This window comes from Apis cerana, linkage group LG2 (genome assembly GCF_029169275.1).
Source record: "Apis cerana isolate GH-2021 linkage group LG2, AcerK_1.0, whole genome shotgun sequence".
NCBI lineage: Eukaryota > Metazoa > Arthropoda > Insecta > Hymenoptera > Apidae > Apis > Apis cerana.
The window spans coordinates 11541384-11568507 of record NC_083853.1 but is presented as its reverse complement, the minus strand read 5'-3'; the positions used below and the strand labels follow the sequence as shown (position 1 = coordinate 11568507).

The window sequence follows — 27124 nt, the reverse complement described above, 5'->3', positions numbered from 1 at the left end:
GCGGTAGTAGAATTTTATCGGGTGGATGAAGAATGTTTGAAACGATGGAGGTGCGAATGATGAATATTCGATTTAGAAAGGGGCGTGAAACTAGTTTTGGGGAGGCGTGGATCGCGTATGTTTCTTTCTTTTCTCTTTTTCTCCAGATGCAGTTCCGAGTGAAAGAAATTTTAAGGGGAGGGAAAAGAAGTGAGCGCGCGCGTGAAAGAGTAGAATCAGCTGGGAAAAATTGGAAAGAAAGGAAATGAAAAATAGGGAGGTTTGAATGAGAATAAAAGTTGAAAAAAAAGAAAAAAAAAAGGAAAAACAGGGTAGAGAATAAGAGCGTCGTTCGATTCTTACTCGTACCAATAATATTTGGAAGAAACTTGACCCATGTGAAATATCTTTACAAAATCTCTCGTTACACGATTCTATTTCAATCTATCCAAACGTTTCGATACGATAATCGTTACGAATTTAAACGTGATTATAAGACGAAAATTATAATAAAATAAAATATCTTAAGTGGCGAATAAGCCACTTGGATTTGGCGCAATTAATTTTAAATCGAGCACAGAATATTCGCTAATAACGTCTACTATATTGAAGCCAGCAGTCACGCGGAAATTGCCGAATATCGGAAATCCAGCGACGATGATGGCGCGCAATTTGCGTGTTTCCGTTTTGCGGCTAAGCGGCACGCTCTCCCGAGAACTCGCGTTTGTACGACAGCAATCTACGCACAGTTTAGACCCCGTAAAATTAATATCGTTGTTATTTTGCGCAATGAAACAAAATGGTATAATAATAACAATAATAATAATACACCAACTCCGTTAAACAACTACGAGATCGACGATTGTTAAATCGTCCAGCGAATTTTAAAACAACCGAATCGCGCCAGGATAGACGGAGATGTCGTTAAAATTTGCCGATAGCGTGAAGCATCGGCGAGGTGAACAATCCAACAATTTTATCGAGCACGGATAGTCGAAGCCAATTATTTCACGAAGAAGCCACGGTTGAAGCGTGGCTCTTCGCGATCGATGACTTCGATCGAATTCTTCGAACTGTTTTTAATCGACGGAAGTATTATTCGCATCGATCGATTTCGTTCGGAAATTGCGTCATTGAGCAGCCGGTCACTGTTTACAATCACGCGGAGATAAGCTGTCTCTTACGAGGGAAAAATCGTGTTCACCGTCGATTGATCGCGTCGCCCCGAATCGACTCTGGTATTTTTCATAGAATGGAAATAGATCGGTCGACGATTGTTGGGAGAGATTTATCTCGATACAGCCGAGTCAACGGTCGATGCTCGATGACAAATGAGATGAATGGAAACGAGGAATCGGGTGACGGCGCGCGTATCGATCGCGGTTTTTTCTTTCGAGTTTTCGAGTCTCGAGAAACGATACGAGCCGCGAGAAAGGAGACGGTCGCGCGATGAGAATGCGCGAAAGAGCGAAAGAAAGAAAGGGCGAAAGAAAGAAAGAAAGGAAGAGGGAAGGGAGGAGCGGGAGAGGAGAGATAGGAAACGGATCGGAGGGAGAGAGAAGTCGAGCTTTTACGGTGATTACTCGTCGTCGCGGCTGCATCCGCGCGCATTGCATCGGAAATGATTTCGCGCCCAATTAAACCATAGGAAACTCAACCCTTCCTCGCTACTAGAAGGGGGATAGTCACCCCTCTGCTGCACTTATACTCTCGACGCACCCTACTCTAACTTCTTCCACCTCGTTCCGCCACTACTCTCTCTCTCTCTCTCTTTCTCGCCTTTTTTCTCTTCTCTTAACCTGCCCCCCTTCCCTCTTCTCCTCTCTCCTCCTCCTCTCCCACAGGTACAGCCTCGGCTAAAGCTTTTCAACTGGAATTTAATCCAGTAACCGCGATGACATCGTACTGTTTAAAATTAATCCCGCCTCCCCTCCCCGAAGAAAACTCGGGGTCAAAGGTTGCGCGTGAAAAGGAAACCAAAGAGGGAGGGGACAGATAGCGGTCGGAGGGGTTAAGTCGTGCAAGTTTCATCGAGTGTTCGTTCGTTAACGAGTGCCGAGGCGAGAGTGACGCGAGTTCCGGAGCTGGATCGACTGGTCCTTCCGGAAGACGGATCGTCCTCTCGACGCTCTCTCGTTACCGTGTTTCGAGTCGATCCGGCTCTCCCTTCCTCGAGTAGTATCGTCCGGTTTTGCCCTCCTTCTCCCCTTCCCCTCTCCTATTCTGTTCCGTTCTCGAGAACAGAATCGAAACCTTGTCGCTACTACTGTTACAACAAGGGAACGGATATGAGCAACGAGTTTCACGAAGGTTGGGCCGAAACGGAAAGGGAGAAAAAACGGGAAGCACGGTGGCGGTGCTCGCGTGGAGGGATCACGTGCGCGGGTTCAAAGAACTCGACCCGAGTGCATGCGCACGATTCACACAACGGATACGCGCGGCGTGTAAACGAAAGATATACGGTGTACAACAGCCGTTTGCCCGTGGGCTTTGCAGGGAAAAAGGAAAAGGCGCAAAGAGGCGCGATGTCCTCGGATCAAAAGCGACACCTTTCCACGCGGGGGCTATTATATTTCCCGCGTTTCATAACCGATAATACCAATCAATTTTAAATCTCGAAACTGTTCTATATATATATATATATTTTACGGATGTATTATCCGTGAAATCGAAGAAAAGAGAGAGAGAGAGAGAGAAAAGTTACAGACTCTATAAAAAAACGCATCGTCGTTGAGACTCATCGTTATTTTGAAGCAGCTCGAGCTCGAGTTGTGGAGTGGATTGACGAGAATGGGGGGAAGAGAAAAAAAGTAGAAACTGTATTTCAATTAACAACAAATTTGGAAACAATGTAGGAAAACGATGGATATTCTCGGAGGAAGAGGGTGATGACTACGGTCGAAAAAACTGGATCGAAGCCGATGCGCCAACAAGGAAGGATCGTGACGGGTAAAAGGTTGCAACGAGGCTGCATTCACGGCGGACAATGATCCAGGGAGTCAATTGGACGGGAGAGACGCGAAGAGAAGGATCGACAACGATCCAACGGAATTTCCACGGAATTTGTACGCGGCGCGTACAGGAGACAGAGGATGGGTAGAAGAAGGGGTTGAAACGGAAGAGGGTAAGAAGCGCGAGAACGGCGCGGCGGCGGTACGAGGATTTGCACTCGAAAATGCAAACTTTTCTCGTTAACAATTAAACCGGTGTTCGTAGCGTTGGCTTCGCCGTGCAACGAAACAGCAGGGTGGGACGAGCGGGTGTATAGAGAATGGTGAAAAACAAAAAAAGAGAAAAAAAAGAAAAAAAACGAAAAAGATAGAAGAGGGAAAGAATGGAACGAGAGGGGGGAAAAGGATCGAATTGGGAGAGGAGAAAGGATAGAAATTACGAGTAGGAACGAGGGAAAATCGACGTGGAGGATGAGAAAGACGACGACGCAGCACGCCTAAGTGACTCGACCGGCCTGCCTTGTTAATTATCGGCTCGGAGTTGGGGAAGGTGGAGGAGGAGGAGGAGGGGAGGTGCACGAAGAAACGATAGGGAAGGATGACGTAGCCGACCTAATCGCTTTTTCTTTTTCCCATCGAGGGAAAGCCTTGTTTCCAACGCGGTTCATCTCATCCAACGGAAGTTCCGTCGTGGTTCGCATCTCCAGACATCTCCAGATTACGTCTCTAGGGCGCCGCCAGGCAAAACGAGGCCCCGCTCGTCGTACGCGCTTCGCCGTACGAACACAATGACTTTAACTAGTTAACAAGCACGAACCGACCAACACACGTACTCGGCTACGACGAGCCGAGTTCAGACACGTACGGATACACGCGCAACGTGTCAAAAGTCGAAACTTATGGATAGGAGGGGAGGCGAAGCTCGAGGCGGTGAAGTCTCCGAGGGGACCCCGCGTTCGGTAATTCGGTTTTCTTTTAATCCCCCATCCGCCCGTTGCCGTCTGCCAGGAAATATCGATATTACAAATATACGAATTTCCCGCAGGAGGAGAACGAGCGCTCGTGTCGAAGCAGATCGAGCGAATAATCGGGAATGCCGAATGTCGATCCGTTCAAGTGTCTACGCGAGGGATTCATTCATCGATCGTCTCGTCCCGATTTAATTTGCGGATCACGCGCGAGACACTTTTGGAGCGTGAAACCGTGGTTTCCAGGCTGTGGACGAAGCGTATATCAATGACACACGGGCACGTATATACGCGCGTGCATTAAATGCAGGCGCGAACTCGCTTCATTTACACGGCTGACGCGTAATTGCTCGTTTCCTCAATTTACAGTGGCGAATTCAACAGCGGCGGACGTTACGATTTCCCCACGCAAAGTATACAAGCTTGCGAACGAAATAGTTGGACGGAACGCGTGAATAAGCCGTCGAGTGGGCTGCTCGTGGCGCTCGCGTTATTAACAAAGTCCTCCTCGGCCAGGATGAAGCGAGGCACTCGGCCGTCACACCGGCCGAGAAACTTCGTGAAAACTGGGCGTAAATCCTCTGAAACTATATTTTCGCGACTTCTTCACGCCGGGGTAAATTGAAAAGGTTCGGAGAGGAAAGCACTCGACCAGCCTCGCCCTCGAGGATATCGCGTTAAACGTGTTCCGAGGAGCGCTTCCTTTTCAATTTCCAAACGGTAATTGCCGCTTATTTCGAAAATATATTCCTCTCTATCCATTAATCAAGTCAAGCTTTCGTTGTTACAAAAATTGGAATTCAGTTCGATCGAGATGTTGCGAGATACAGATTTCTTCTTCGCCGAGATCTCGATACCATGCGCGAAACAATTCGATTTATTTTATCCACGTACGATTTTCAGCGGGAGGGAAATTGCCACGTTACAAATAGCTTCCTTTCCTCGATTGGGAGTCACGAAGTCGTACGATTATCGTTCATTGAAATATCTGTACGTGCGCGGCTCCATAGTTTTCGCGCCGGTAGCGGCCAAGTTGTTATTCAAAGCTCGGTATCGCGTCGAAATTAGATACGATAAATTGGTCGAAACGACGCGTGTTCTGGCTGAGAATGTCGCGTATTAATAACACTCGCTCGAATGTAAGCACGTGATTAGCATTATCAACGCGCCGCCTATTCAATATTCCTACCCATTGTAGCAGACGTCATAACCGTGTCACACGGTTTAATCGCCTTTGTTGTCCCGTGAAAGGCTAACACCACGCGGTCCGATATACTTCAATACCTTCCCAATAATTCCGCGTCGACGAGAGAATGCCGTGAAATTGTACCGTGAAAGCGATGTCTTCGATATTACAAGATGCGCGCGTGCAACAACAAAGAGGAAGCGGAAATTGGGATGGATGGATCGATTCGAGTACCACATTCTGAAATTAACGGAACGAGTGAGAAAGTCCGCGGATATTTTCACCGATTCAATAACTGGAAGAATCGTGCAAATCGTGATTCTCGAAATTTTCGCTATTCTCGCGTATAATATAATTCCAGATAATTCGTATAATTTCAATACGGAATATAACAAAAATTCATCCCTCGTTGCCACGTTTATTCGAACCTTTAGGGAACCCCGCGTTTCATATTTATAAATCATTATTCGAGAAAATTCGCTCGAGTCGAATCAAATCGTCGTACACAAAAGAGTTTGAACGAGGGAGGAAGGACGCGCCGTAAACGCCAACTTTCCTCGCTTATCTCTTATCCCGTCCCCAACCGCCGCCACCACCACCGTTCCAAGATCGCGTCAATTTAGCGAAACGCGTTTCGCTCCCGTCCCCTTTCAACCGCGAACCCACGGTTGCTGGAAATACCAGCAAAAGGGTGGCGATCCCCTCTTGCAAACGTGGAAACCTACGATAATCGGCAGACAAATTTATAAACGAACCAGTGGACGATTCTTTTTTCGGTGTCGATTCAAAATACCAACCGAGACACCATTTCGAAAAATCGCTTCCTTCTCCCTCCGCGGAGATCGTTGTCAACGTTCAGCCCGGATTTATGCGACGCTCGCTCGGTGTTAATGTTGCGAATTACGCGGCCACGATGAAATATCGCTGGTTAAAATGAAAATCGAGCGCGAGGAGGGGGAGCTCGGTCCCGGAAACGTTGGACCGATGAAAAATTCGGCTTAATTGCTCGGATCGCAGCGTCGGGCGTTGCGATTAATGACGTCCGTGTCATTAGCCGAACGAGCACCTCTTCTCGCCGGTGTGTAGACGCGACTGTAGTAATTACGTTTATTAAGCCGACTACGGCAATTGGAACCTTACCCTGTTTTGTTTCTCCCATCGCGCTCCTCCGGTTTAATTGCAAGTCTCGCGGAATTAAAGGTTCTTCGCGCCGCGATCGATACCGATCGATATCCGTGGGACGGGACCGGACCCGCTAAGAATTCAACTCGATATCATCCCAGAAATGTTTTCATTCCCGCGCTCGTTCACCGTGCTGTGCAAGGATTCGAAAGGATAACTTGGACCCGCTTGCGCTAATTGGCTTTGGAATCGCTACGCGTTTATAAACAGACGAAATTAGAGATTCGCGCCAAATACCGAATATATATATATATATACTTATATAATTCATATTGCTTCGATCGTCATTAGTCGGAATTTTTTTTTTATCAAAAAGAATGTTCTCTCCTCCGAGAGTATAATCTATCTGGAATATAATCGAAAGCGCGAACGGAACACGTTCGTAACATAATGATTTAGTATCGATTACGCAACAAGCGATATTCAGCTTAATTTGATTCGTCAATGCCGCGCTAATGAGTAATACGTATCACTTAATTTTAAGCGATTACATAATAGCGGGGTGGACGCGAGCGAACGTTCACCTCCATATTCATGATAGTGAAGAGAAATCATATTAACCTTTCAACCGTGAAATTCGGAATATTCGATATCTATACTGATATGAGAGTTTCATTGGTTTCGCGAAACGAAAAATATACACAACGCGGTCCTATATTTTCTTTCGACGTGCACAATATATATCCGCCGATATAATATTTGCATCGAATTATTAATAAACCACCACCGACGAACCAACGTATACATTCTCCCTCCACCTTCCTTCTCTACGCTCTCTGTGCTCTCTAAGTAAGATCAAGGATCAACCCATTTGAATTGACCTCAAGAGCGTCAGTAACGATAGCGAAGATGAGAATTGACGGGCGAAAAAAAAAAAAAATCTGTCGATACGATCCTCCACTGGCGCGCGAAAATGAAAATAAACGTAACTCGAGAATTCCCGTTTCGACGAGGAAGGACGATCCCCGCGCGGGTCTTTGTCAATCGGCGAGGAGGAAGCGCGAAAAAACGCGCGCGCGTGAAAACGGAAAGGCGGAGGGTGGTGGCGCGGATGCGTGTAATCGGGGAGGGGGTGGTCTACACCGCGTTATACTCTTTCTTTCGTTAGCAGCGGTGGCGTCGTCGGTTTCGCGTCACGTGAAAACGACGCCCCGTTTATCGCCGACGCCTCTTTCACGGCCGCCTTTCGTTAAATGTCTGCGACACTCGAACGCGGCGGGGAAGAGGATCGGTGTCGGGGAGACCATCTGCGCCGACTCGGCTTCGAAACTACCTTATCCCTCGCCCCCCTCCCCCGATGTACCGTTGATAGAGGCACGTTTCCCCCCTCGTTCAGGCGACAAACCTGACGCCGGGCCGCGCATCAAATTTGTTTATTTAACACTTTCCACGGGGAGAAGAGAACGCGGCGCCTGTGTGCAAACGCGACGAAGACATTTCCATCCCTTCCGATTCCTCCAAACCGAGCTGCTTCTTCCCTCTTCCAAATTTTAATTCCCCCGGGAATTTTAATGCTCCCAGGAATTTTCTCTCGTTTCGAGGAGGACGCAAAGTTCTAGGGGGAATACAGGTGAAATCGATAAATTATACAACGAGGTGAAATCTACATGACGACGTAACAACTGGGATAATTGTTCCTCGATGGGGAAACAAAAGCAGAGTGGCTAAGACAAATATACGGTACGCACGGTCCGATCAAAACAGGGATATACTACTGAGCGACAAGAGAAACACTCCATTCCGCGTAAGTTCTCGCGCTGTTTTTCGGTGTCACGTCTCTATTTTTCGTTGTGTTTATCGCCCATCAAAAACACTCGGCAAATGTATTTGCTTTACACTCGATGCAACTCGGCTGGACTGTTACTCTCGTTGCTATAACGTCATCTGGTCCCTTCTTTCTCTTTTTTCTTCCAACTTTTTCCTTTCTTTTCTTTTTCTTTTTTTTTTATTCAACTTTCCTCCTAGCCCGAACGAGCATTGATCAACTGGAAAACGTTGTTGTTTCGTCGATTCGTGCGAACAACAAGCAACTTTCGCGTTCCTCACGATGCGGTTAATTAAAATCGCCGCTCTGACCCGGCGGTGCTCAACAATTGCGGTCGCGGGCGGGTATATAATTTAGCTGTTCCTGGAGCGGCATAATTCATGTCGGTGTTGCGCGCATTGTATCTGGCTCGTGGAACTCTGCTGAACCGGCGGCTGCTCCCTGAAAAGGGTTCGCCCAATGAAAATCCTCTTTGCCGGATCCGATTACCTACGAAATGATCGCGCGCATATTCTGAAGACCTTGCTCGATGAAATAATTACAGGGGATTATGAAATGTTGCGATGTTCACAACATAGATGAGAATAAAAATGGGGGAGAGAGAAAGGGAGAGGAGATCGAAAGAAACGGGAATTAACACGAGGATCTCGTATACGTTGAGAGAGAGAGAGATGGAATAACGCGAGACCGAAGGATCGTTGAATAATGCAAGATTCAACGTCAAAGAGGAGAGAAGGAAATCGATAGTGTAAAAATAAGGCACACGTTGGAAGCGGAGCGGCGCTAAGGGAAGCCAGCGAGTTCAATACTCCTCGGCGAAAATTTCATCAACGGACCTCAAATGGGATAGTTAAATTCCGAGGATCGACTAATTTGAATTCTTTTATGAAAGTTTCCTGCCGCTTCGAAGGTTCGCCAGACTCGATAAAGGCGGATTCCTCCGATCGTGGTACTACGTAGGTACGGAGGAAGGAAAAAATTGTCCGGGGAAACCGGATTACCTTGCTTCGTTTCAATTAACCGTTCGATAAATTCGGATTGAATTTACGAACTTGACCGGTTCCGTGGCGAAACAGGCGAATCCTTTATCCGGGCGAACTTATCCCCCGTGGTGCGATTGGGAAATTCGACCAGCTCCTTTCCCAACCATTTACCCCCTCCCTCCCTCCTTATATAGATCGCATTCAGGGAGAAAGAGAGAGATAGAGACTCGTACTCCCTCTATCGACGCCAACATTATCGCGGATTATCGGTGACCGACGGGCGTTCCTCGAAAATGGCCCGGGACCCGGAAATAGTACCGTAAAACCTCTCGAAATCATACGCTCGGTTAAATTTCCGGAAAACCGGATCCAATCGAACTCCACGACGAATGTAGACATCCTAAATGACGTTGGAGAGTTTCCAGCGTGTATATATATATGTATGTATGTGTGTGCGTATATACAGAGTTTGCACGGATGAGTAAGTTAGACGAGTGGGTGGAAGGAGAATATCCACAGGTCCCAATTACAAACTTACGAATACAATATCTTGAGTTCGCCTGTCTTATTCTCCTATCCGTCGAGCCAATTTAATAACGTCGCCTGCTACGACGTTTGTGAGATAATTTTGGAATCGATACAGGTGTCGCTACATCGAATTTCTCTCTCGTGGCCAAGTCTGCTCGAATTCTCGTTGAAACATCATTTGATCGATGAACCGCCTCGAAAAGTATAATTACTCCAAGATACGATTATTATTGAGTTAAGGATGCAACTAAGAGTTGTCGAATCGAGAGAACAGGTTAAAGGGAATACGGATTTCCAACGAGTTGGGAAAAGAAAAAGTCAATATCCCGCCGATATTCGCGTGGCGTGCGTTTCCACGGAGAAATATCGATATCGTAGAGAGAGAGAAAGAAAGAGAGAAAGAGAGAGAGAGATGAAGTTTAAGAGCGTAAAGCATGGCTTGGCTTGCTGAAAGAATTTTCTTTACGAAACACGCTCGAGACACGAAGAGAGAAAATGTTTCACCTTCGTTTTTCTCTCGTAACGAGGAAAGAAAGAGGAGAGGAGGGAAAAACACAGATAGCTCGCAACTACTGGCATTCTATGTTGTTACTTAACGCTCGTTATTCAACGACGCGCACCGACCATACCTCGGAGAATCAAGTTTCTCGGGAAAAGTTGAATAAGCGAAAGCGCGCGCGCCCTTTACCCTTTTAATCTTCCCGATTAAAGGGCGAGCCTTTGGAAAAAACTAGCAAGAAATTATACGTGTAATTTCGATTTCTGTACGGCCAATGTAACGCCTCTTCTCCTTTCGATACATCGATCAATTCGCGTCCAAGCTCCCCGAGTAAAAGCAGCCCCGGAAACCCCTTATATCCGTAAGGAATCCAAATAAGTTTTTCCTTGAGGCTCCAATCCAATCCGGGCCGGTTGATTCTATCTACTCGCGCGGAAAGTGCCTTTTTCCCAGGAGGTGATACTCCGTACCGCGTGCAACGCTACGTGTAGACGCTGATAAATAAGTAACGTGGTGAATTCTCTCAAGCCGGAAGTTCAATAGACTTCTATACACCACCTTGGACCTATCTCTGGCTATAGCTGTTCACGCTTCGTCTTTTGTTTCACGGTTAATAAACTTAAAAGCACTATTCTTCTCTCTCTCTCTCTCTCTCTCATCGCCGTTCTCCATCGCTTCAATCCATCTTGAATTAATAAATTATTACTCGGTGAATTTCTTTTTTCTTTTTCTCTTTCTCTCTCTGTATTACAACGCGTTCACGCGCCAGTTTCTCCATATATATATATATACACGGAAGCAAAGGAAGAGTTGTCCATTCCTTATCGATCATCCTCGAGGCTATTACTTTCCTCCGATATACGATATTCACCGTGACCAATGGATCGTCGCGATTGGTCGCGCGCCCATCGATCGATCGTGGAACAGGCTTGGAAGGTCGTCCGTTGTCCGCAAGAAATCCCAATAAGTCTTCTCATCCTCCCGTCACAATTGGCGAGTGCCGATTCTTGCCCCCCTTGATGCGAAAGAACCACCTTTCACCGTCCAACGACCGGCAAATGAAATGAGAGAGCGGGAAGCGTGTGATACAACGGGGATCCGGCGAGAGACGAGGAAAAAAGGCGAAGACCGTGGTCGGAACGAAAAGAAAGAAAGAGAGATGGTCCGGTCGAGGTGGTGCCTCGTCTGGTCCTTTACACGAGCTTGAGGAAAGCTACGTGCGAGAGCTGATAAATAAATAACACCGGCGAGAAGGAAAGCCTTGGAGGAAATTGAAAGAGGACGAGAGAGAAGGAGGAAGGGAAAGAGAGAGAAAGATTGGAAGAGGAGCAGCGCCACGGTCAAGAGGCAAGGATGGCAAAAGGCGGTGAAGAAAAGTAACGCGAGCCCGTAAAAGAGAATCAATTCGATTCCCCAGCCGTATCTTCGCCCCCTCCCTCTCAAACCCCTATCGTTTCCTCGCCTACACCCCTCAAACTCTCACTTCGTCGCCGTCAAATCTCCTCCACCCCACCCTGCTCGCCGTCGTTTTTCTTCATCTCCCCTTCCAACCCCTCTCCCCACACCTTTCTGCACGCTTCCGAGGCTGCACACGCCTGTTCCTTCCTTCCTTCCTTCCTTCCTTCCTTCCTCCCTTCCTTCTTTCCTTTCTTCTTTCCTTGGCATCGCCCGCGTAGTCCTTTCCGCGCAACAAGTGCGCCTCGGCACCACATCTTTAAGAAAGCATCCGCCCCTCCTCCCTCGTTTAAACCACTAACACCCCGCCACCCATCCCGCTTTCTTCTTTCCTCCTTTCGCTCTTCTTCCCTTTCTCCCTCCGCCCATCTCCTTTCTCTCTTCTCCATCTTTTTTCCTCTCTCTCTTCCCCCCATTCCCCCCGGACGAGGCCGCAACTACCTTCCAAATCACTCCACGCTCTTTTCCCCGCTATTTTCCCCTTCGCGGATAGCTTACGACCGGAAACCGACCGGCAACCGCAGCCCGTGCACGTACTCTGCATTCCGAACGAGCTATGGTTGGAACGGAGAGAGCGAGCGCGCCACTTGTATATCTTCGTCCTCCCCCCCCTCTCTATCTCTCTCTTCGAGGGTGAGGGAAGTTGGCGAGGGGGGACGAGCGGCCCCCTCCTCCTCGCGCTGAAAGACGAACTTCGCGGCTCGGATAACACGAATTCGATGTTCACTCCGACACCGATTTCTCTACGAGAAAAAAAGAGAGAGAGAGAGAGAGAGAGAGAGGAGCGTTTCTGCCTCGATAGAGGTCCAATAGAGGGGAAGCGATAAGCGCGGCAACTCCACTTGCCCCTTCTTCCTTGGCGAAGACGGGCGGGAAAAAAAAAGAGACGAGAAGAAAAGACGAGAACGGTGTACTCGCGAGTACACTGTCGATTAAAAAGTTTTTACGAGCGTCAAGGGGAGGAGAGGGGGAGAAGGCAACGTTGAAACACATTCGCAATGATATTCAATATCGGAGCAAGTTTTTCAACGCTCGTAAACTTGACGCTCGAAAGTTTATATTGTTTCAGTTCACCGAGTACGGCATTTAATTACGCGAAAGAGCGTGGCATTACTTTAATACTTCTTGAGAAAACTCGACGATAATAACCGAAGAGTAAAGAAAGAAAAAAAAAAAGAAGAAGAAAAAAGAGAAGAAATGCGAAAGGGAAGTCGAGAGGAAAGGGATTAAAACGAAAACGGGATGTAAAAGAGTAAGAAAAAGATAAGAGAAGGTCGAAAGTGAAGATTCAATCGGCAACAAGTATCGTTCGCAGAACGGAATATCTTGTCGCGTTGTTCTAGCAGAGTTCGAGAGATTGTCATCGGACGAAATACAATGAATTTATCGGCGATTTAATATCCCCGGGGATGTTTATAGAATTGCGATAAATAAAAAGTTGGCCGGTGGTGCAGCGGATGAAAAAGACATCACAGAGTGGTTCGATCGCCGCGAAACGAAATTACTTTTGAGAATTCGAGCACAAAAGTTTCCACCTCCATTGTCGATACGACAGCATTTAAATAACGTAACGATTCCAACTTCTCGTAACGAACTTTTATTTGCCAGAGACGCGTCCGTTTAAATCTGATTATTATTGCTACCTCTAAATTCTTTTCCTTTTTTTATTTTTTCTTTTTCCCCAAAGAGTTATTAATCGATTACTCGAACGATTCGCCTCCGTCATTTCGAGGGAAGAGAAAGTTATTAATGATGGAAGTTGGAAGGAAAACGGATATCCGAGCACGAAGTTACTCTTCTCTTGTATTGGCTTACAAATTACACGAGAAGTTGAGTAAGATAATGGATTTCGAGACAAATAAAACCGACGTTCATAATTTAAATGGACACCCGTAGTGTTTTCGTCACGTGATTGAGCAACGGATGAACGGATCGTCGAGTGGCAGAAAATCAATCACCGGACACTTGGGCTCGTCCCTGCTCGTCGAGAAAAGAGACAAAGAGAGAGAGAGAAAGAGAGAGAGTTCGAAAACGAGGCAAATACCGTCCCTGTAAACCGACTCGCCGGGACGAAGTAACTATGTGATATTAAAAAGTTTTCAATATCGCATACACTTTTTACCACTTTTCTCAAGAAAAAAAAAAAAGAGAGGAAAGAAAAAAGAAAAAAAGAAAAATAAAAGAGAATAACGAAACGAGGGCGAAACATTTACTCCGTAACGCCTCCACGTATATTACACGTATATACGCACGTATATACGTATTACCGGAGGTAAAAGAGAAGGGATTTCATGGCATTTATACTCCGAGGCGGAAATCAAATTCGTCCCTTAAAAAAAGAGCAAACCGAGGAAATCATTTCTCCCTGAGGAGGAAGTCACTTTATTGGTCAAATACTTTTCGTCGGTGGGTGGCGGTCCCTCATTTTCTCGCTCGCGTTGCTCAGCGACGCAAATATTTACTCGGCTAAACGCACTTCCCTTTCCCTCGCCTTCCCTCCTCCGTGAAACAGGCATATCCCCCAGCCGGTATTGCCCAGCCGTGGACCGATGAAATGGCCGACGGTCGAAACACGACGAAACGAAACGGTCGGTCGGGCGGCCATGATTTTCCAACGAACGCCACCAACGAACCGGCAGGATTTGTGTTCTTACTTACCGCGGACAAGGATGAGGGTGCTGGACAGAAGTACGATTCTCAGCGGCCAACTGGCCATCCTGGCGTAGACCGTTACGTCGATTCAGCTTCCTCCTGAAACAATACAAGCGTGCCCAATCAATCAACCCATCCATCCCAATCCGCGTATCCCAGCCAACTCTCCACTACCACTAGCCCCCGTCTTTCTCTCTTCGACTCTCCCCCTCCCTCTTCCGCTTTGTCTCTCTCTCCTCTTCCGTACCCTCCCTCCCTCTCTCTGTTTCATTGCATACCCCACGATCGGACCTCATCCCACCTTTCGCCCCGTCCTTTCTGGCAGACTGCCCGTTCTACGCTCTCACCCCCCTCCCCTTCGCTTCGTGCCCAAACCCCTACCTATCTATCTACCCACCTATCTACCTATCTACCACCCCGTATCGACAATTTTTTTTCCTCTCGAATCCGTGCCTAGGGGTTTGTCCGCTCAATGAAAGTCCTCCCAGACGGTGCGCGACGTCATGCGACGTACATAATCATAAAACACGCGATGCGTACCTGCCACCCGTGCCTACGATCGTCTTTCTTTCTCACTTTTTCCTTCCTTTTTCTATACACACGTCAATACTCTTATTCCTTCCCCTTTTCTTTTATCTTTCTTCCGTATTTTTTCGCCGCCTCTATTCTCTCCAACGTTCTATTGTACGCAACCTCCACTACTCCCTCCCCCTCACTCCCCCGACAGGTTTTCTTGTAACGTCGCGAGTTTAAAAGAAAACGGGGGAAGATATCATTGAAACCGATCTTCGTATCGGTGTCGCGTATCGGCACAAACGAAACGTATTCTGCCCGATCCGTGTTTCTTTCTTTCTTTTCCTTTTTTTTTTCGCGAGCGTACCGACAGCCGCGAACGCGAATAGGATCCGCTTTGATCCGCGATGTTTCGTTTGAAAGCGGGCAAGGATATAAAATTTGTTGGGGAGGGGGACGAGCGGGGAAAAAGGAATCGTCGCGAAAAGAGAATATAAATACAATAGCCGGGCAAGGCGTTGTATTCTATTTACGAGTTTTAGTCGTTGGCATTACACTCCAACGCTTCCTTTCTCCACCATCCTTGCGCACCACCCGTTTCAATATCGAACGTTTCTTCTTTTTTTTTCTCGCCTCTCGATTTTTCACCAGGCTATTCGCGCAACTGAATGGACGCGTATAGAACGACGGCCCATCCACGGTAACCGCGATGATTCGCGAAACGCTCGATCCGTCCCGGCCCAAGAAAAAAGAGACACACACACACATACATACACACACACCGGTTAACGACCCCTGCTGGGCCGTGTTGCGTGTCCACAGACTCTCCCGGCACTCGCAATTCTCTGTCCCTTCAATGAAAGGTCGTTACCGTTCCTCGAGAGACGACCGAAATTTCTTTGATTCCATTCTTACTTCAATTACGCTCGTATTATGCGAGGTCGGACAAAGGAAAAATGGAGAAGTCGGATGGTCGAAACTTCGTTGAAGCGGAAGTGGTCGGGGAGGAAAGTCGAGGAAAAAAGGATGAGGATAGCAAGGAACGTTCGATATCCCGAATGATCAAGGCTGCTGACAACTTTATAAAGCTGTACATACGCGCAACATATTTACTAATTAGCGAGGTGTAAAGAGACCAAGAGTAAGCTACCACCAGCGCCATTAACTACGCTCAGAGAACGCAATGCGGCGCAGCTGTGTTTGCTTAACTGTATTTTACTATTGCAAATACGATTTTGCACATTAATGGGAGAGAAACGGTCGCTGCACACAACCTCCCCACCACTTGGCAAAATATACTCGAAACAACAAGCAGTTAACCAGACGTGTGCTGCGCCACGATAACCGTGCGCGATGCTCAACGATCAAACTCTTATTACGACGAGCATGACGGAAATTCGTACTTATTCGACCAGAGATTGTGTCCGAGTAAAATTTCCAACTCGTGCAAAAATGATCAAATTTCCACGCAAGTTTAAGCTTCCGTTCGATTCGCGACGATGAAGGAGACGAAACGAGAGATACGCGTCTTTCGCGTCTCGTTGACCCACAATCTTCAATTCCGGAAGGACGAGTGACTCGATACGGGGAAACGAATACAGCCACTTTAACGGGAAACGAAATAACTGTACTTTTTGCCATTTCTTACAGGCTTCTCCACGCTGGCTGATTCAAAGAGCTGGAATTTGGAGCGTAAAATCGTTTGATTCGCTTCACGGCCCTGCCGTCACGTTTGCCCCTCATTCTAGTCTTACACTCGCTCGTCTCGCCGCCGGAGAGACGACCTACGCCCCCCTTCCTCCTCCCTCGCTTCTTCTAATCTCCCTTCGTTTCACCGAGCCATCTACCCGGTTTCACCCGCATCCGAACATTCATACGCAACTCGCCCGAATTTCTCTGTCCTCCTCCATTTTTTATCGCTGCGAAAGAAAAAACGAAAAGTATCCTTTTAATTTTACGAGTCGAAATCCCGAGATAAAAATCCTGCCAATAATAACAATAATAAATTTTCCTCCAAATGCTCTTGTTGGAATTTTAAGCGAAGGTGTTTCGTAAGTTCTTTTGAATTCTCCACGAGTACTTCACGAGCTAAGCGCGCTATTTTACTTTCTTGACTTTCTTCCCCTTTTCTTTTTTTTTCCAGATCTTCAGGCGTTTAATTCGTGACCGAATATCGAAAGAGAGAGAGAGAGAGAGACTCCTCCTTGAACGTTTAAGGCAAGATTAAAGAAGTTTTTGCGGTACGAGAGCGCACGAACGGAGGTCGGAGGAGATGGAGGGGGGAGATTGGAGGTTCGAAGATTGGATCATCCCGCGGAATATATCCGTCGAACGGATCGAACTACCGGAGTAACACATTGTTCCCGCGGCAATGGGAGAATTACCTTTGCCCGAGCGCCGATGAAACGGAAACCGAGAACCAATTCCCCTCCGTTCGCAATTAACTTTACGAACGAGAGGAGGGATGGACGCGCCATTTCCCCATTTCGCGAGGGAATTACGGATTCGTAAAAAAATTGCGAAACGACGGACGATGGGTTCTCGAAAAAGAAAAATAAGAGGGGGGATCAAAGGGCCCAAAAGCAACAGTTTTACGAGAGAAAGGAAACGTTACAGATTTCCTTGCATTTTTATGGATCTCGAAAAAGAGCGACCGTAAAATACTTGTTTGACTCGATCCCTTTACCTTCTCGAAACTATCAAACCAAGCGCGGCTCGGAATCGTTCCTTTGTCGCGCGAAAGGAAATCAGGGGAGGAAGAGGGGAAAATCGGTGTTAACATCGGAGGCTCGACGTTGCACGGTGTCGAGGGTTAAAACCCCTGATCGACGATAAAAGGGCGGACCGGTTGGAGTCGTACGAAACGGAAAGAAGCCGTGGCGGGATCTTGCCGCGACGGAGGAAGGGGTGGGCAGGGAGGGAGGAGTTGCACAGCGGTGCGGATCGTGGTGCGGCGGCGGCGGCGGTGGCGAGTGCAAGGCGACGTGCGAACGTAATTGTGGCGCTAAAAGCAATTTCCCCCGCGCGTAATCGTTTTAGCAAAGTGCTTTGCAATTTAGCGAGTCTTTATTAAAATAAAGTCATTTCCAAGCCGGTACTTTATGACTGTCTACCTATCTCCTAATCGTTGGCCATCGACCAAGCGCTTTAACTGCATCGATTTATCGACCGGCGAATATTCTCCGCCTCCGTTAGACCGACCGCTATAGCCGTCGTGTAAACCATCACCCCTTTCTCGATTCCACGATTCCACGACGAATTAAACTGTTTCCCGGACGGAGAAGGAAAGGAGGCGGTGGTTAGACGGTTAGCAATATGATTGAAAACCGAAGGGAGATGCGTAATTGGAAAAGCTAGATTCGTAACGCGTTTTGTACGTGAATTATAATTTAACGCAGTCGCGTTATATTCGAGGTTTGAAACGGCACACAGGACCAGGCTGTACGGCGACGTATCGGGATACATACACTGTTGCTAATCCCTGTTTACGCAGAATTCGTAACCGGAAACAAAAGGGTCTCCCACGGGGGTTAATGTATCATTCCTTTAACGAGAGACAATTTAAATCCGTCTAACGTTGTATAATGAATGTGCGGTCAACAACGGGCATTATTTGTAGTTCTTGGTTGAAAACCGAGTTGTCCAATTCCGTGCAACGTTCGTCTTTCGTCTCGTGAAAATAATAGGGAACAAACGAGGAAGGGAATGATGTGGAGGGAAAGATAGCGCGCGTATGTAAATGTTCATAAACGTTGGTGTTTGGAAAGAGAGAAAGAGAAAGAGAGAAGATCTCAAAGTTCGAGAAATTTGTAGTAGGTCCATTTGCCGTTGGCAACGAAATTAATACATCTAGCTTTGATAAAAAAAAAAAAAAAATTAAGCAAAAAAAGTAAGAGAAGAAAGAGAAGAAACGTAGTGTTTTCCAACGACAGTTTCATTCCATCGTTATCAACGTCGAGAGTATTCTTCTGTTTCGCAACTCCGCTACTCTATATTTCTTATTTGCCAAGTTCGTCCTCCAACCCTTCCTCCCCTTGTATTATACCATTCTTTCGACCTTCGTTCGTCCGTGTCTCATACGTGGACGTCCTTTTCCCACCAGCGCCATTCCATTACCTCAGATCTCGCCTACAACGATACTTTCTCGCCACGTTCTTACTCCCATGCGAATTCGCGAGAATCTTTCCCTCCACTCTCTTCTCCCCTCTTCCCATCGAGCAATTTCATCGAGCTGAATTAATTATCAGCTTAAACGCGAAAGAAAATCCTCGTTTATCCATTTAAAATCAATTTGTCCAATTTGTGCTCGCATCGACGAAAAAAGAGGTACAGCAAAGCCTCTCTCAGATGTGGAGAGGCGCGTCGATTCGAATAACTAATCATTTTCCCCTTCGTAAATCTTTGGAGGTGGAGAGGGGGGAGAAGCGTCCAAAAGCGGTAGCGGTAATAAAATTTCAAATTGCGATTGTCATCGCATAATAAAGTCCAATTAAAAGCAATTAAATTGCATCCCGTTGTTAACTCGAAACAGTTTGGACAGCGTCCAAAAGCGGCGCGCGTACGCGTTGAATAATCCGCGTTCGTAAGTCGTCGGAAGGAAGACGTGGAGAGCGCAGTATCGAGTTGCACATGGATGGATGGATAACGCGGAAGAAAGATAGGGGAAGCCTCGAATACCCTCGAACGAGGGTCTATTATCGGTCAGGTGTACACACTGCGCACGTTTTATCAGATGTTCGTCTTCGCGATGAGAATTTCGTGTAGCTGTTTGCCACGGGACGTAATACAAAGTTTCGGGGCCACCTGGTGGAACCACATTTCAGCGGCTCCTATTCGGTGGGAATAACGCAACGCCTCCGATGCATTAAGGGTCCTTGAACCCCGGCAACCGTTTCACGATCCGCGACAGGCAAATTTCCGAGGCAACCGTGCCGAGCTATAAATCTTGTAATGTTCCCGCGAACGAAGTGATATTAATTAACGCGAAAGCCGAAAGGAGAAAATGTTCCCGTCAAAATATACACCGTTCCCGATTAATAGTTTATCGAATGTGCCTTCTTCTCCTCCCCATTTTTTTCCCCCTCCGAGAAATTGATCAAATATACGAAACAAGATATCATACGCGATCCATTAGCGTATTATTAACGAATTATCATTGGAAAACTATCTTGATCATCGATCCTAATTAATTTTACTTATAATACATTATATCTATGTTTTCGATCGGTACAACTTTATCTAACTCGTTCCCGTTATCATAGCAAGGATTATTGATATATTAAGCTGAAAATACGCTGAATCGAAGTTATCAATTGATACTTCGATATACGAATACTCGTACAGGGAATATTGGATCGTATTTCGTATATATAATTATTCGAATCATCTTCGGTCGGAAGAGTTAATAACTCGCCTCGTAAAGAAAAAGGAAACAGCGATTCGCCGTCTCTCGTTTGCGCGAGAAATTCCATCTATCCACCTTGCTCGAATACCGAGAGACGCGCGAGAGTCTCCGTCGGAGAGTCAGTCTCGTCGATGCCCGCGATACGATTCGTCGCACGAACATACGGCGAATTCTCCGTCGTGAAAAATTCCTATTACCTCCAGCCGGGGAATTTTCATTTTCTCCAATACTTTCGCGTTATTTCTATTTCCGCAAAGTCCTCCCTTTTTTTCCTTTCCCCTTCCGCCTTTCTTCTTATTCGCGTCATCCTCATCCATCCACGAGTCCAACGATTTAACCGCGCGCCTCCCCATAATAGCGAAATAATATATATATATATATATATATATATATATATAATATATATATATATATCGTAAGCCAGAGCGTATAGAAAGCCAGAGAGAAATCGTGAGAAATTCTCCGCGATACGGCGACCGTTTAGCTGACCCGTTATTTATCGTGGATTGAAATTCGAAGACTGCGACGCCGCGACGTGGAATTTCATTAAAATTATGACTTGGATATTGGAACGCGGCACAAGTGCGCGCGTGAAGGCTCGTTTACGGGACGTGAATTGACTCGGCGAGGTCTCTGTCGTGGCACGCCTCTACTTGTGGAATGTATACGTGCGCGCATATACGCGCTTTTGTCACAACGCCGCTATATAACGCCGGCTTTCGCAAAGGTTCGCAGCAGTCCCCTTTCGAAATCGTTGAACCGATATCGCGACCTCTTTGTAAATATCGCCGTCACGATCGCTTTAATACGGTAAAAAAGATACTTCTCGCCCCTTTCCATTCGTCAGTCACACGTTACCCGACAATTTAGAGTTATGAGCGATATAAATCTTGCGATTGAAGACGGACGCGTTGGAAAGCTTGGCTCGAGCGACTGTAGAGTAACGCGCGAATCCACGTGTTTCAAGACGTCGGATATTTCGCTCTATACAGAGAGGAGTTCGATAGAGATAATCTGGGATCCGTAGAAATTGTTAGAGGCAGGGACGAAGGTTTGTTAGAGATAGATAGAACTTGGATGCAGATGACTTCGAACTCGTACAGTTCGGCCAAGTTTCCAAGTTTCCGAATCGAGGACCTTCGAAAGGACCTCGTCTCTGGATTCTCAAGGTCTCGCTATCATCCGAAATCGCCCAAGATCATTCTCTCGGTCTCCAATTCGCGTAATAGGATTATCCAAGTCGAGATGAGAGATCCGTTCATCAAAATTGGCGTTCTCTTGAAATTTTGAAATTCTACCGCGAATAATGATCCGTATGGTTTTGACGATAGTTCGAGAGATAGATTTTGTATCGGGTTACGAGAGTTTGAGGTAGTTGAATATCGAATTCTATGGACCAAATGTACTTCCAAACACGTTTCATGATCCTCGGATGACCGTACTCTAATTTCTCGAATCCAAGCCAATCCCGACCAAGTTCCGTAAGCTTCGATATGCTTCCAAAGTCGGTTCTCGATCAATCGCGCCAAACCTCAGGTGATACCAATTCAATTTTACGAATCTGGAACGAGACTGATCGAGGCTTCCATAAACTCCGAATGATCAGCTTGTTGTACGAGTATATTCTCGAAAGCCTCGAGACGATTTATACTCCTCCCCACCCGAGGAGGAGTCTATAACGAATCCCGCGAGTGCAATGTCTGTTTTGTATCGGATTACAAGAGAAATTCCCGTAAATCAAGTAAAATTAATCTAGGAACGTCGTCTCCCATGCGTCTCGATAAATTTAGGAAAAAAAAGAGAGAGAAAAAATCCTACAAATTTCATCGAAATAAGTTTCGATCATTAACGATTTTTATCAGAATTGTAATAAAAATTGTAAAGTTTGCCCCGTACGATATATTGCAAATTTACATGGAATCTTCGACGTACCATCGTCTGCACTGACGTTTATGCTACTATTAATATTCTATATCCCAATCGTGATATCAGAAATATGCATGCACGTGTATATTTACTTAGAAAATACACACAAAGCTAAACATTATTCAATCGTAAATACGTATAGCCCGTATATCTTGCGCGCATCAGAGAGAAAGATAGAGAGAGAGGAATTCTAGTTTACGAGGGTGGATAAATATATTTTTACAACGGGCAAGATCAGTGACCGAATGGCGGCGGCAGTAACCCGGCCATTCGCGGGGAATCCGCACCGTTTCACTTTATCGCTCCGTTGTCAGGCTATCCTGAAAATACGGAAACGTCACTGTACCCTTGGGGCTTCTTCACGGCAACCACCCTCGCAACCTGCAACGGATATGTATATATATATAAAAACTCCAAGTTCGAAGAGAAAAAAGATGGCCTTGGACGAAATTCGTGGAGAAATTTCAGGAAAATCGCATCGAATTAAAAAGCTGTGCGATATCTTTAAACCGCGTCGATCCATAAAAACCGACTACTACGTAATCTCGAACTTTCTCACGGTAAGTGTAGTATCGTTTCGAATATTCGAAACTCGAATGAATATTTTATCTGCCAATCGAGACCCATTTCGCTAGTTCCTAGTTTTATTTCCTCTTTCTCTCTCTTCTTATCATCACGAGCCAAGGGAACGTTGAAATTTCGTTTCGCACAGTTTCGCCTTTGTACCGACGTAGTGTATACACGCGTAATTGATCTCCGACGTGCAGCTCTCAACTTTCACGCATAGTAACTACACTACTATTTCAAACTATTCGCGTTATCGAGCTACGAGTTTTTCTAATCTTCCAACTAAGCGTTTTGCATTTTAACGATAACTGAGGGGATAAATGGACGAAGAGAGAGGGAGAGAGAGAGAGAGAGAGTCAGGATAGAGAGTTGATATATCAAAGCGTGCATTATTAAACGAGAAGAGGATCTCCTGTTGTAATTCGTGCAAAAAGTTTCTCGTTAAAATTTTATACCGGGAGGGAAAAATTGGAATAAAAGTAAATCATGGTGGACAGAGGGGAAAATGAAATTTTCCGCCCAACTTTCCGTAAATGACGTCCACTGTTTAACACCGATAAACAATTTTCGAGAACGAGAGTTGACACGAGAGCGGTTCCCTTCCAACTTTGTAACTTAAATGTGGAAATTATTTGTCCTTTTCTTTCTTCTTTTTTTTTTTCGTCAGCTGAGCGTCTAAATAATAAAGTTTACCTCGCGTACGAGATATCGAAGTCCGCGTACGTTTTTCTTCCTCCTTTTTTTTTCTTCCGCAACCAGCAGAGTCGCGCGCCAGCTGGTGACTCTCCAGGGCGAATAAATAAAAAGCGGCAAGTTGGCGAGGAAGCGGGCGCGGAAGAGACACGTGCGAGAATTTCTTCACGACCAAACTTCGCGTCTCGCGAGTGTTTTATCGAAAAGTTCGAGGGTAACGGAGTTTTTCGATCATCGAGAGAGAGAGAGAGAGAGAAAGAGTCGTTCTTCCAACGCGTCTTCTTCTCTTCTCCGCTCGAAAACGAACGAGGGGAACGTAACGAGAGAGTAAGTATCCATCAACCCACTCCCCTCCCCCTAATTCATTGCTCAACTTTGCGAAGTGGTCGGTGCACCGGCGGTATAACAATGTCCCGGACGTAATAAGGGAGCCGAAGGAATATTAATCCGTCTCTCGACTTATCCGCAGAAAATATTTATCGCGAGCCGCTTCGGCAGAGTTTCCCCACTGGCAAAAAGTTGGGATCCCTCTTCGCAAGTCGCGTGCGGGAATATAATCAGCCGGGAAATTGAATTGGTTACGCGGATTCGCGGATTTATAGACCTCGCGCCATCTCAAGGAAAAAGAATAGAATATGGAAATGTTGTATCCTAGTAAAAAAAAAAATTTCGAAACGGAACGAAGTTAATTTAAACGAAGACAAAATCACGATGATTGTTCGTTCTCCACCTTGCTTGCGGCAAAAAGTCGAAAGAAAGACCCCTCCTTTGGAAGGGGATCGTATATTTGGCGAATATCGAATGAAATGAAGTTTCATATTGGTGAAGTTTTATATCCGAGAGAGAGAGAAGGTTCATTCGCGCGCAAGGATGGTTGTTTCGTAACATCAAGAAAGTCGAGCCTAAGTTCAGGATGGAAGGAAGATTTTGAGGGAGCGGGTTATACACGAAACAGAGGTTGTCGTCGTGGCTTTAAACTCGCGGTAAAATTTCACCGGAGTCTTGTCTTATATATAATATAAAGGCGGACAAAATCTTTGCTGCCGTGGAATACAATAGCAGGATAGTAGATTGGGAGCAAGAGTAAATTTTTGTTACGAGCGTACACGTACAGGCTACACGCATGCTGGGAAGGGTAGGTGGAAAGAATAGGCGGCCAGCCACTCTTGCTCGGCCGAAAACACGAGTATGAACGAGATCCAATTTCCACGAGACGCGGAATTTACGCGCGGGGAGAAAGGAGAAAAGAATTAGCAAATTCGATCGTTTCGCGCCAATCGGCGGAAACTTTCGATTCTCTCTAAAGTCGAAGTTTGATAGAACGGGAAACATCAGTGTTTCGAGAACATTTTTCTCTCTTCCCGTGTCCTTTTTTATTTTTTCCTTTTCTGGCAACGTTTCGTAACGCGAGGACCTATCGTCGCGGAAGTCGCGTACAATTCTCGGTGGACAGGGAGAATGCAATAACGTCGGTACGCTAATGTCCGCGGAAATAATGTATTGCCGTTGGTAGTGTAAATTTCGCCCACTAGCTGGTCGATACGGCGTAAATATGCGTTAAGGGGAAAGCTGAATGGGTGGCACGAAGAGGAGGCATTGCTCGTGTCCGTGTTACGTAGGTCCGTATCAATGGCCAGATTAATGTGTGTGAACGCGCGAATGTGTGCGGGGACGGCGCGGCGCAAGTCACCGGGAAGATGAGAGGATGTGCACGGTGTGCAATGCGGTACGAGGGGGTGTGCGTGGTGTAATGGCCTGCTACCGAGGGTGCATTAAGGCGGTTTATGTACGCCAAGAGGTATGAGGTCTTTTAACCCGAGTCAAATGCTGGTTTCATTGAAACCGTAGTAGTATATTCCAGGTGTGGCCAGGTTATGTCCAATAATCAATTTGGATGGTTGGTTAAAGTCGAGGACCACCCGAGTTTCGAGTATGGATAACCGCGTCGTATCGATTCGCACGGGGAGGAGAAATGCGTTTCGCGATAAGATAATAAAGCGACTGTACACAACTATACGCGATGTGCAAAAGAAAATGTTATCGGTAGAAGGGGGGGTTAAAAGGGGATCGAAAATACGACGATTTAGTTCGTTTAAATTATCGATCCCGCGATGCAATCAGAGATACACGAAATCGCGTTCGCGATTTCAAAGCGTGGCGAGACAACTTGCTGCTCCCTCTTCTACCTACCGCCCCTATCTTCCGTCGTAATCATCGTATGCGCGGATTAATAACGGCGAATGGCGCTTTAAACCGGAGGATGACCATTCGAATGTTCCCTGAACGGAGGCTAGTTTAAAAGTTCGTATTTCCGCGTAAAAACTCGTTCCCCCGGCATTCAACCCCTCGCGAGTTATTGCACGCGGATCCAAAAAAAGGAAAAAAAAAAGTGGACGTAAAAAATGAAAGGCATCGAGAGGTATCGAACCGCGTTGAATTCAGCGCGGAACGAGTTCTGCTTACGAGGTTCGAGCTCCCGACAAAAGAAGAAAAGTTACAGGGAAAGACGCGGGAGGGAGGGGATGATCTTTTCTATTAAATCGTTACGAGGCTTTTGTCGGGGCGGCACAATGGACAAAACAGAGATAAAAGAAAATGAATGGACGGGAGTGTCATTTGCAGGGAAACGATGATGCACTCTCACGATAGGTGCATTAAGGTGGTTTATGCACGCGAAGAGGAGGATCAGCCACTTTCTCTCCCGTCCCTCTCTCTCTCTCTCCCTCTCTGAAACCGCGACGGATTATGAAGGTAGTAAAACGTTTAAATCGATAACCGGCTCAAGCCGTTTCCCACCACGACGAGGGACGACACCTCCTTCTCCTCCACCTCCGCGTCTTACGCGCCTCGCCAACGGGAAATTATTTCCCGTTGTTGTTCGTCGACGAAGATAGATCGATGTTTCCGCGACGCGTTTGAATATTGCACGAAAGGTTCGCGACGACACGCGAGCGCGTCGATACGTTTTTTGGCGCGATCACCGTTTACACCGAAGAACGAAACCCGTTGAAACGAGTTATTTTCGCTCCTCTTCTCTCTTTTTGTTATTCGTACTCGATACGCGCAACGATAAATCACACTTCAAAAATGTGCTTTCGACGACACAATTTTATGACGAGCGGGGAATTTATTATCCATCGCGATAAACGATTTCGTGGCAACGAACGGTCGTTGTTTCGGGATCGAGACAGGAATTGGCGATCGATCGATAATTCGCGAGTAATAACGCAGAAGCGGCACAAAACAGCAGCGATCAGGTATATAGGTAGGCTATATCGTATTCGAACAAGGATATTTGATATATATATAACATCGAGTGGGATCCACGAGGGAAAGGAAAATCCACTTAAAAGGCTCGAAAGTTATTTACGAGGTCGATTTAAGCTCACGGAAAGCTTGATCCCCTTTGAGAGGTCGCGTAATCGCCTTCCGCGACGACAGCCGCGATGATAAATGCATGGCAACGCGTTTAAATCAATAAGCGCGAATTAATCAAACGGAGAATTCACGCGGCTTCTCCTTTTTTCGACACCTAGACGCCCACTTTGTACACTCGATTGACGAGAAAGGATGAATTTATTAAGCGTTACGTGCTCTACCGATTCAACGATCCATCTTCACCCGACTCAATGCACCGCACACTCCGCTCTTGAGAGGGCCACCAATCATAATTCGAAGCCAGAGGATATCGAACGAGAGCGCGTAGGTAGCGTGGTGGAAATTTCTCCAAAAAAAAAAAAAAAAAAAAAGAAAAAAGAAAAAAAAGAAAAAATGGGGAAAAAGAGAAAGGTGGATCCCACCCAGACAGATCGGAGCTTATTCTAATTTATATTGGCGCGAATTAAAGGATTACGTTATAACGGAGAGTGAATT

The 27124-nt window shown here is 46.4% G+C and overlaps 1 protein-coding gene across 9 annotated transcripts in view; it reads right to left on the bottom strand.

Moving 5' to 3' along the window:
- LOC107992960 (cell adhesion molecule Dscam2) overlaps nucleotides 1–27124 on the bottom strand; it is a 121072-nt gene that overhangs the window by 78155 nt on the left and 15793 nt on the right. For all 9 annotated transcript variants that reach the window (XM_062071171.1, XM_062071175.1, XM_062071174.1 and 6 more), the window contains exon 2: nucleotides 14155–14247. In XM_062071171.1, coding sequence (XP_061927155.1) covers nucleotides 14155–14212 — 58 coding nt within the window. In that variant the 5' untranslated portion in view covers nucleotides 14213–14247. The remainder of the gene's footprint in view (nucleotides 1–14154; nucleotides 14248–27124) is intronic.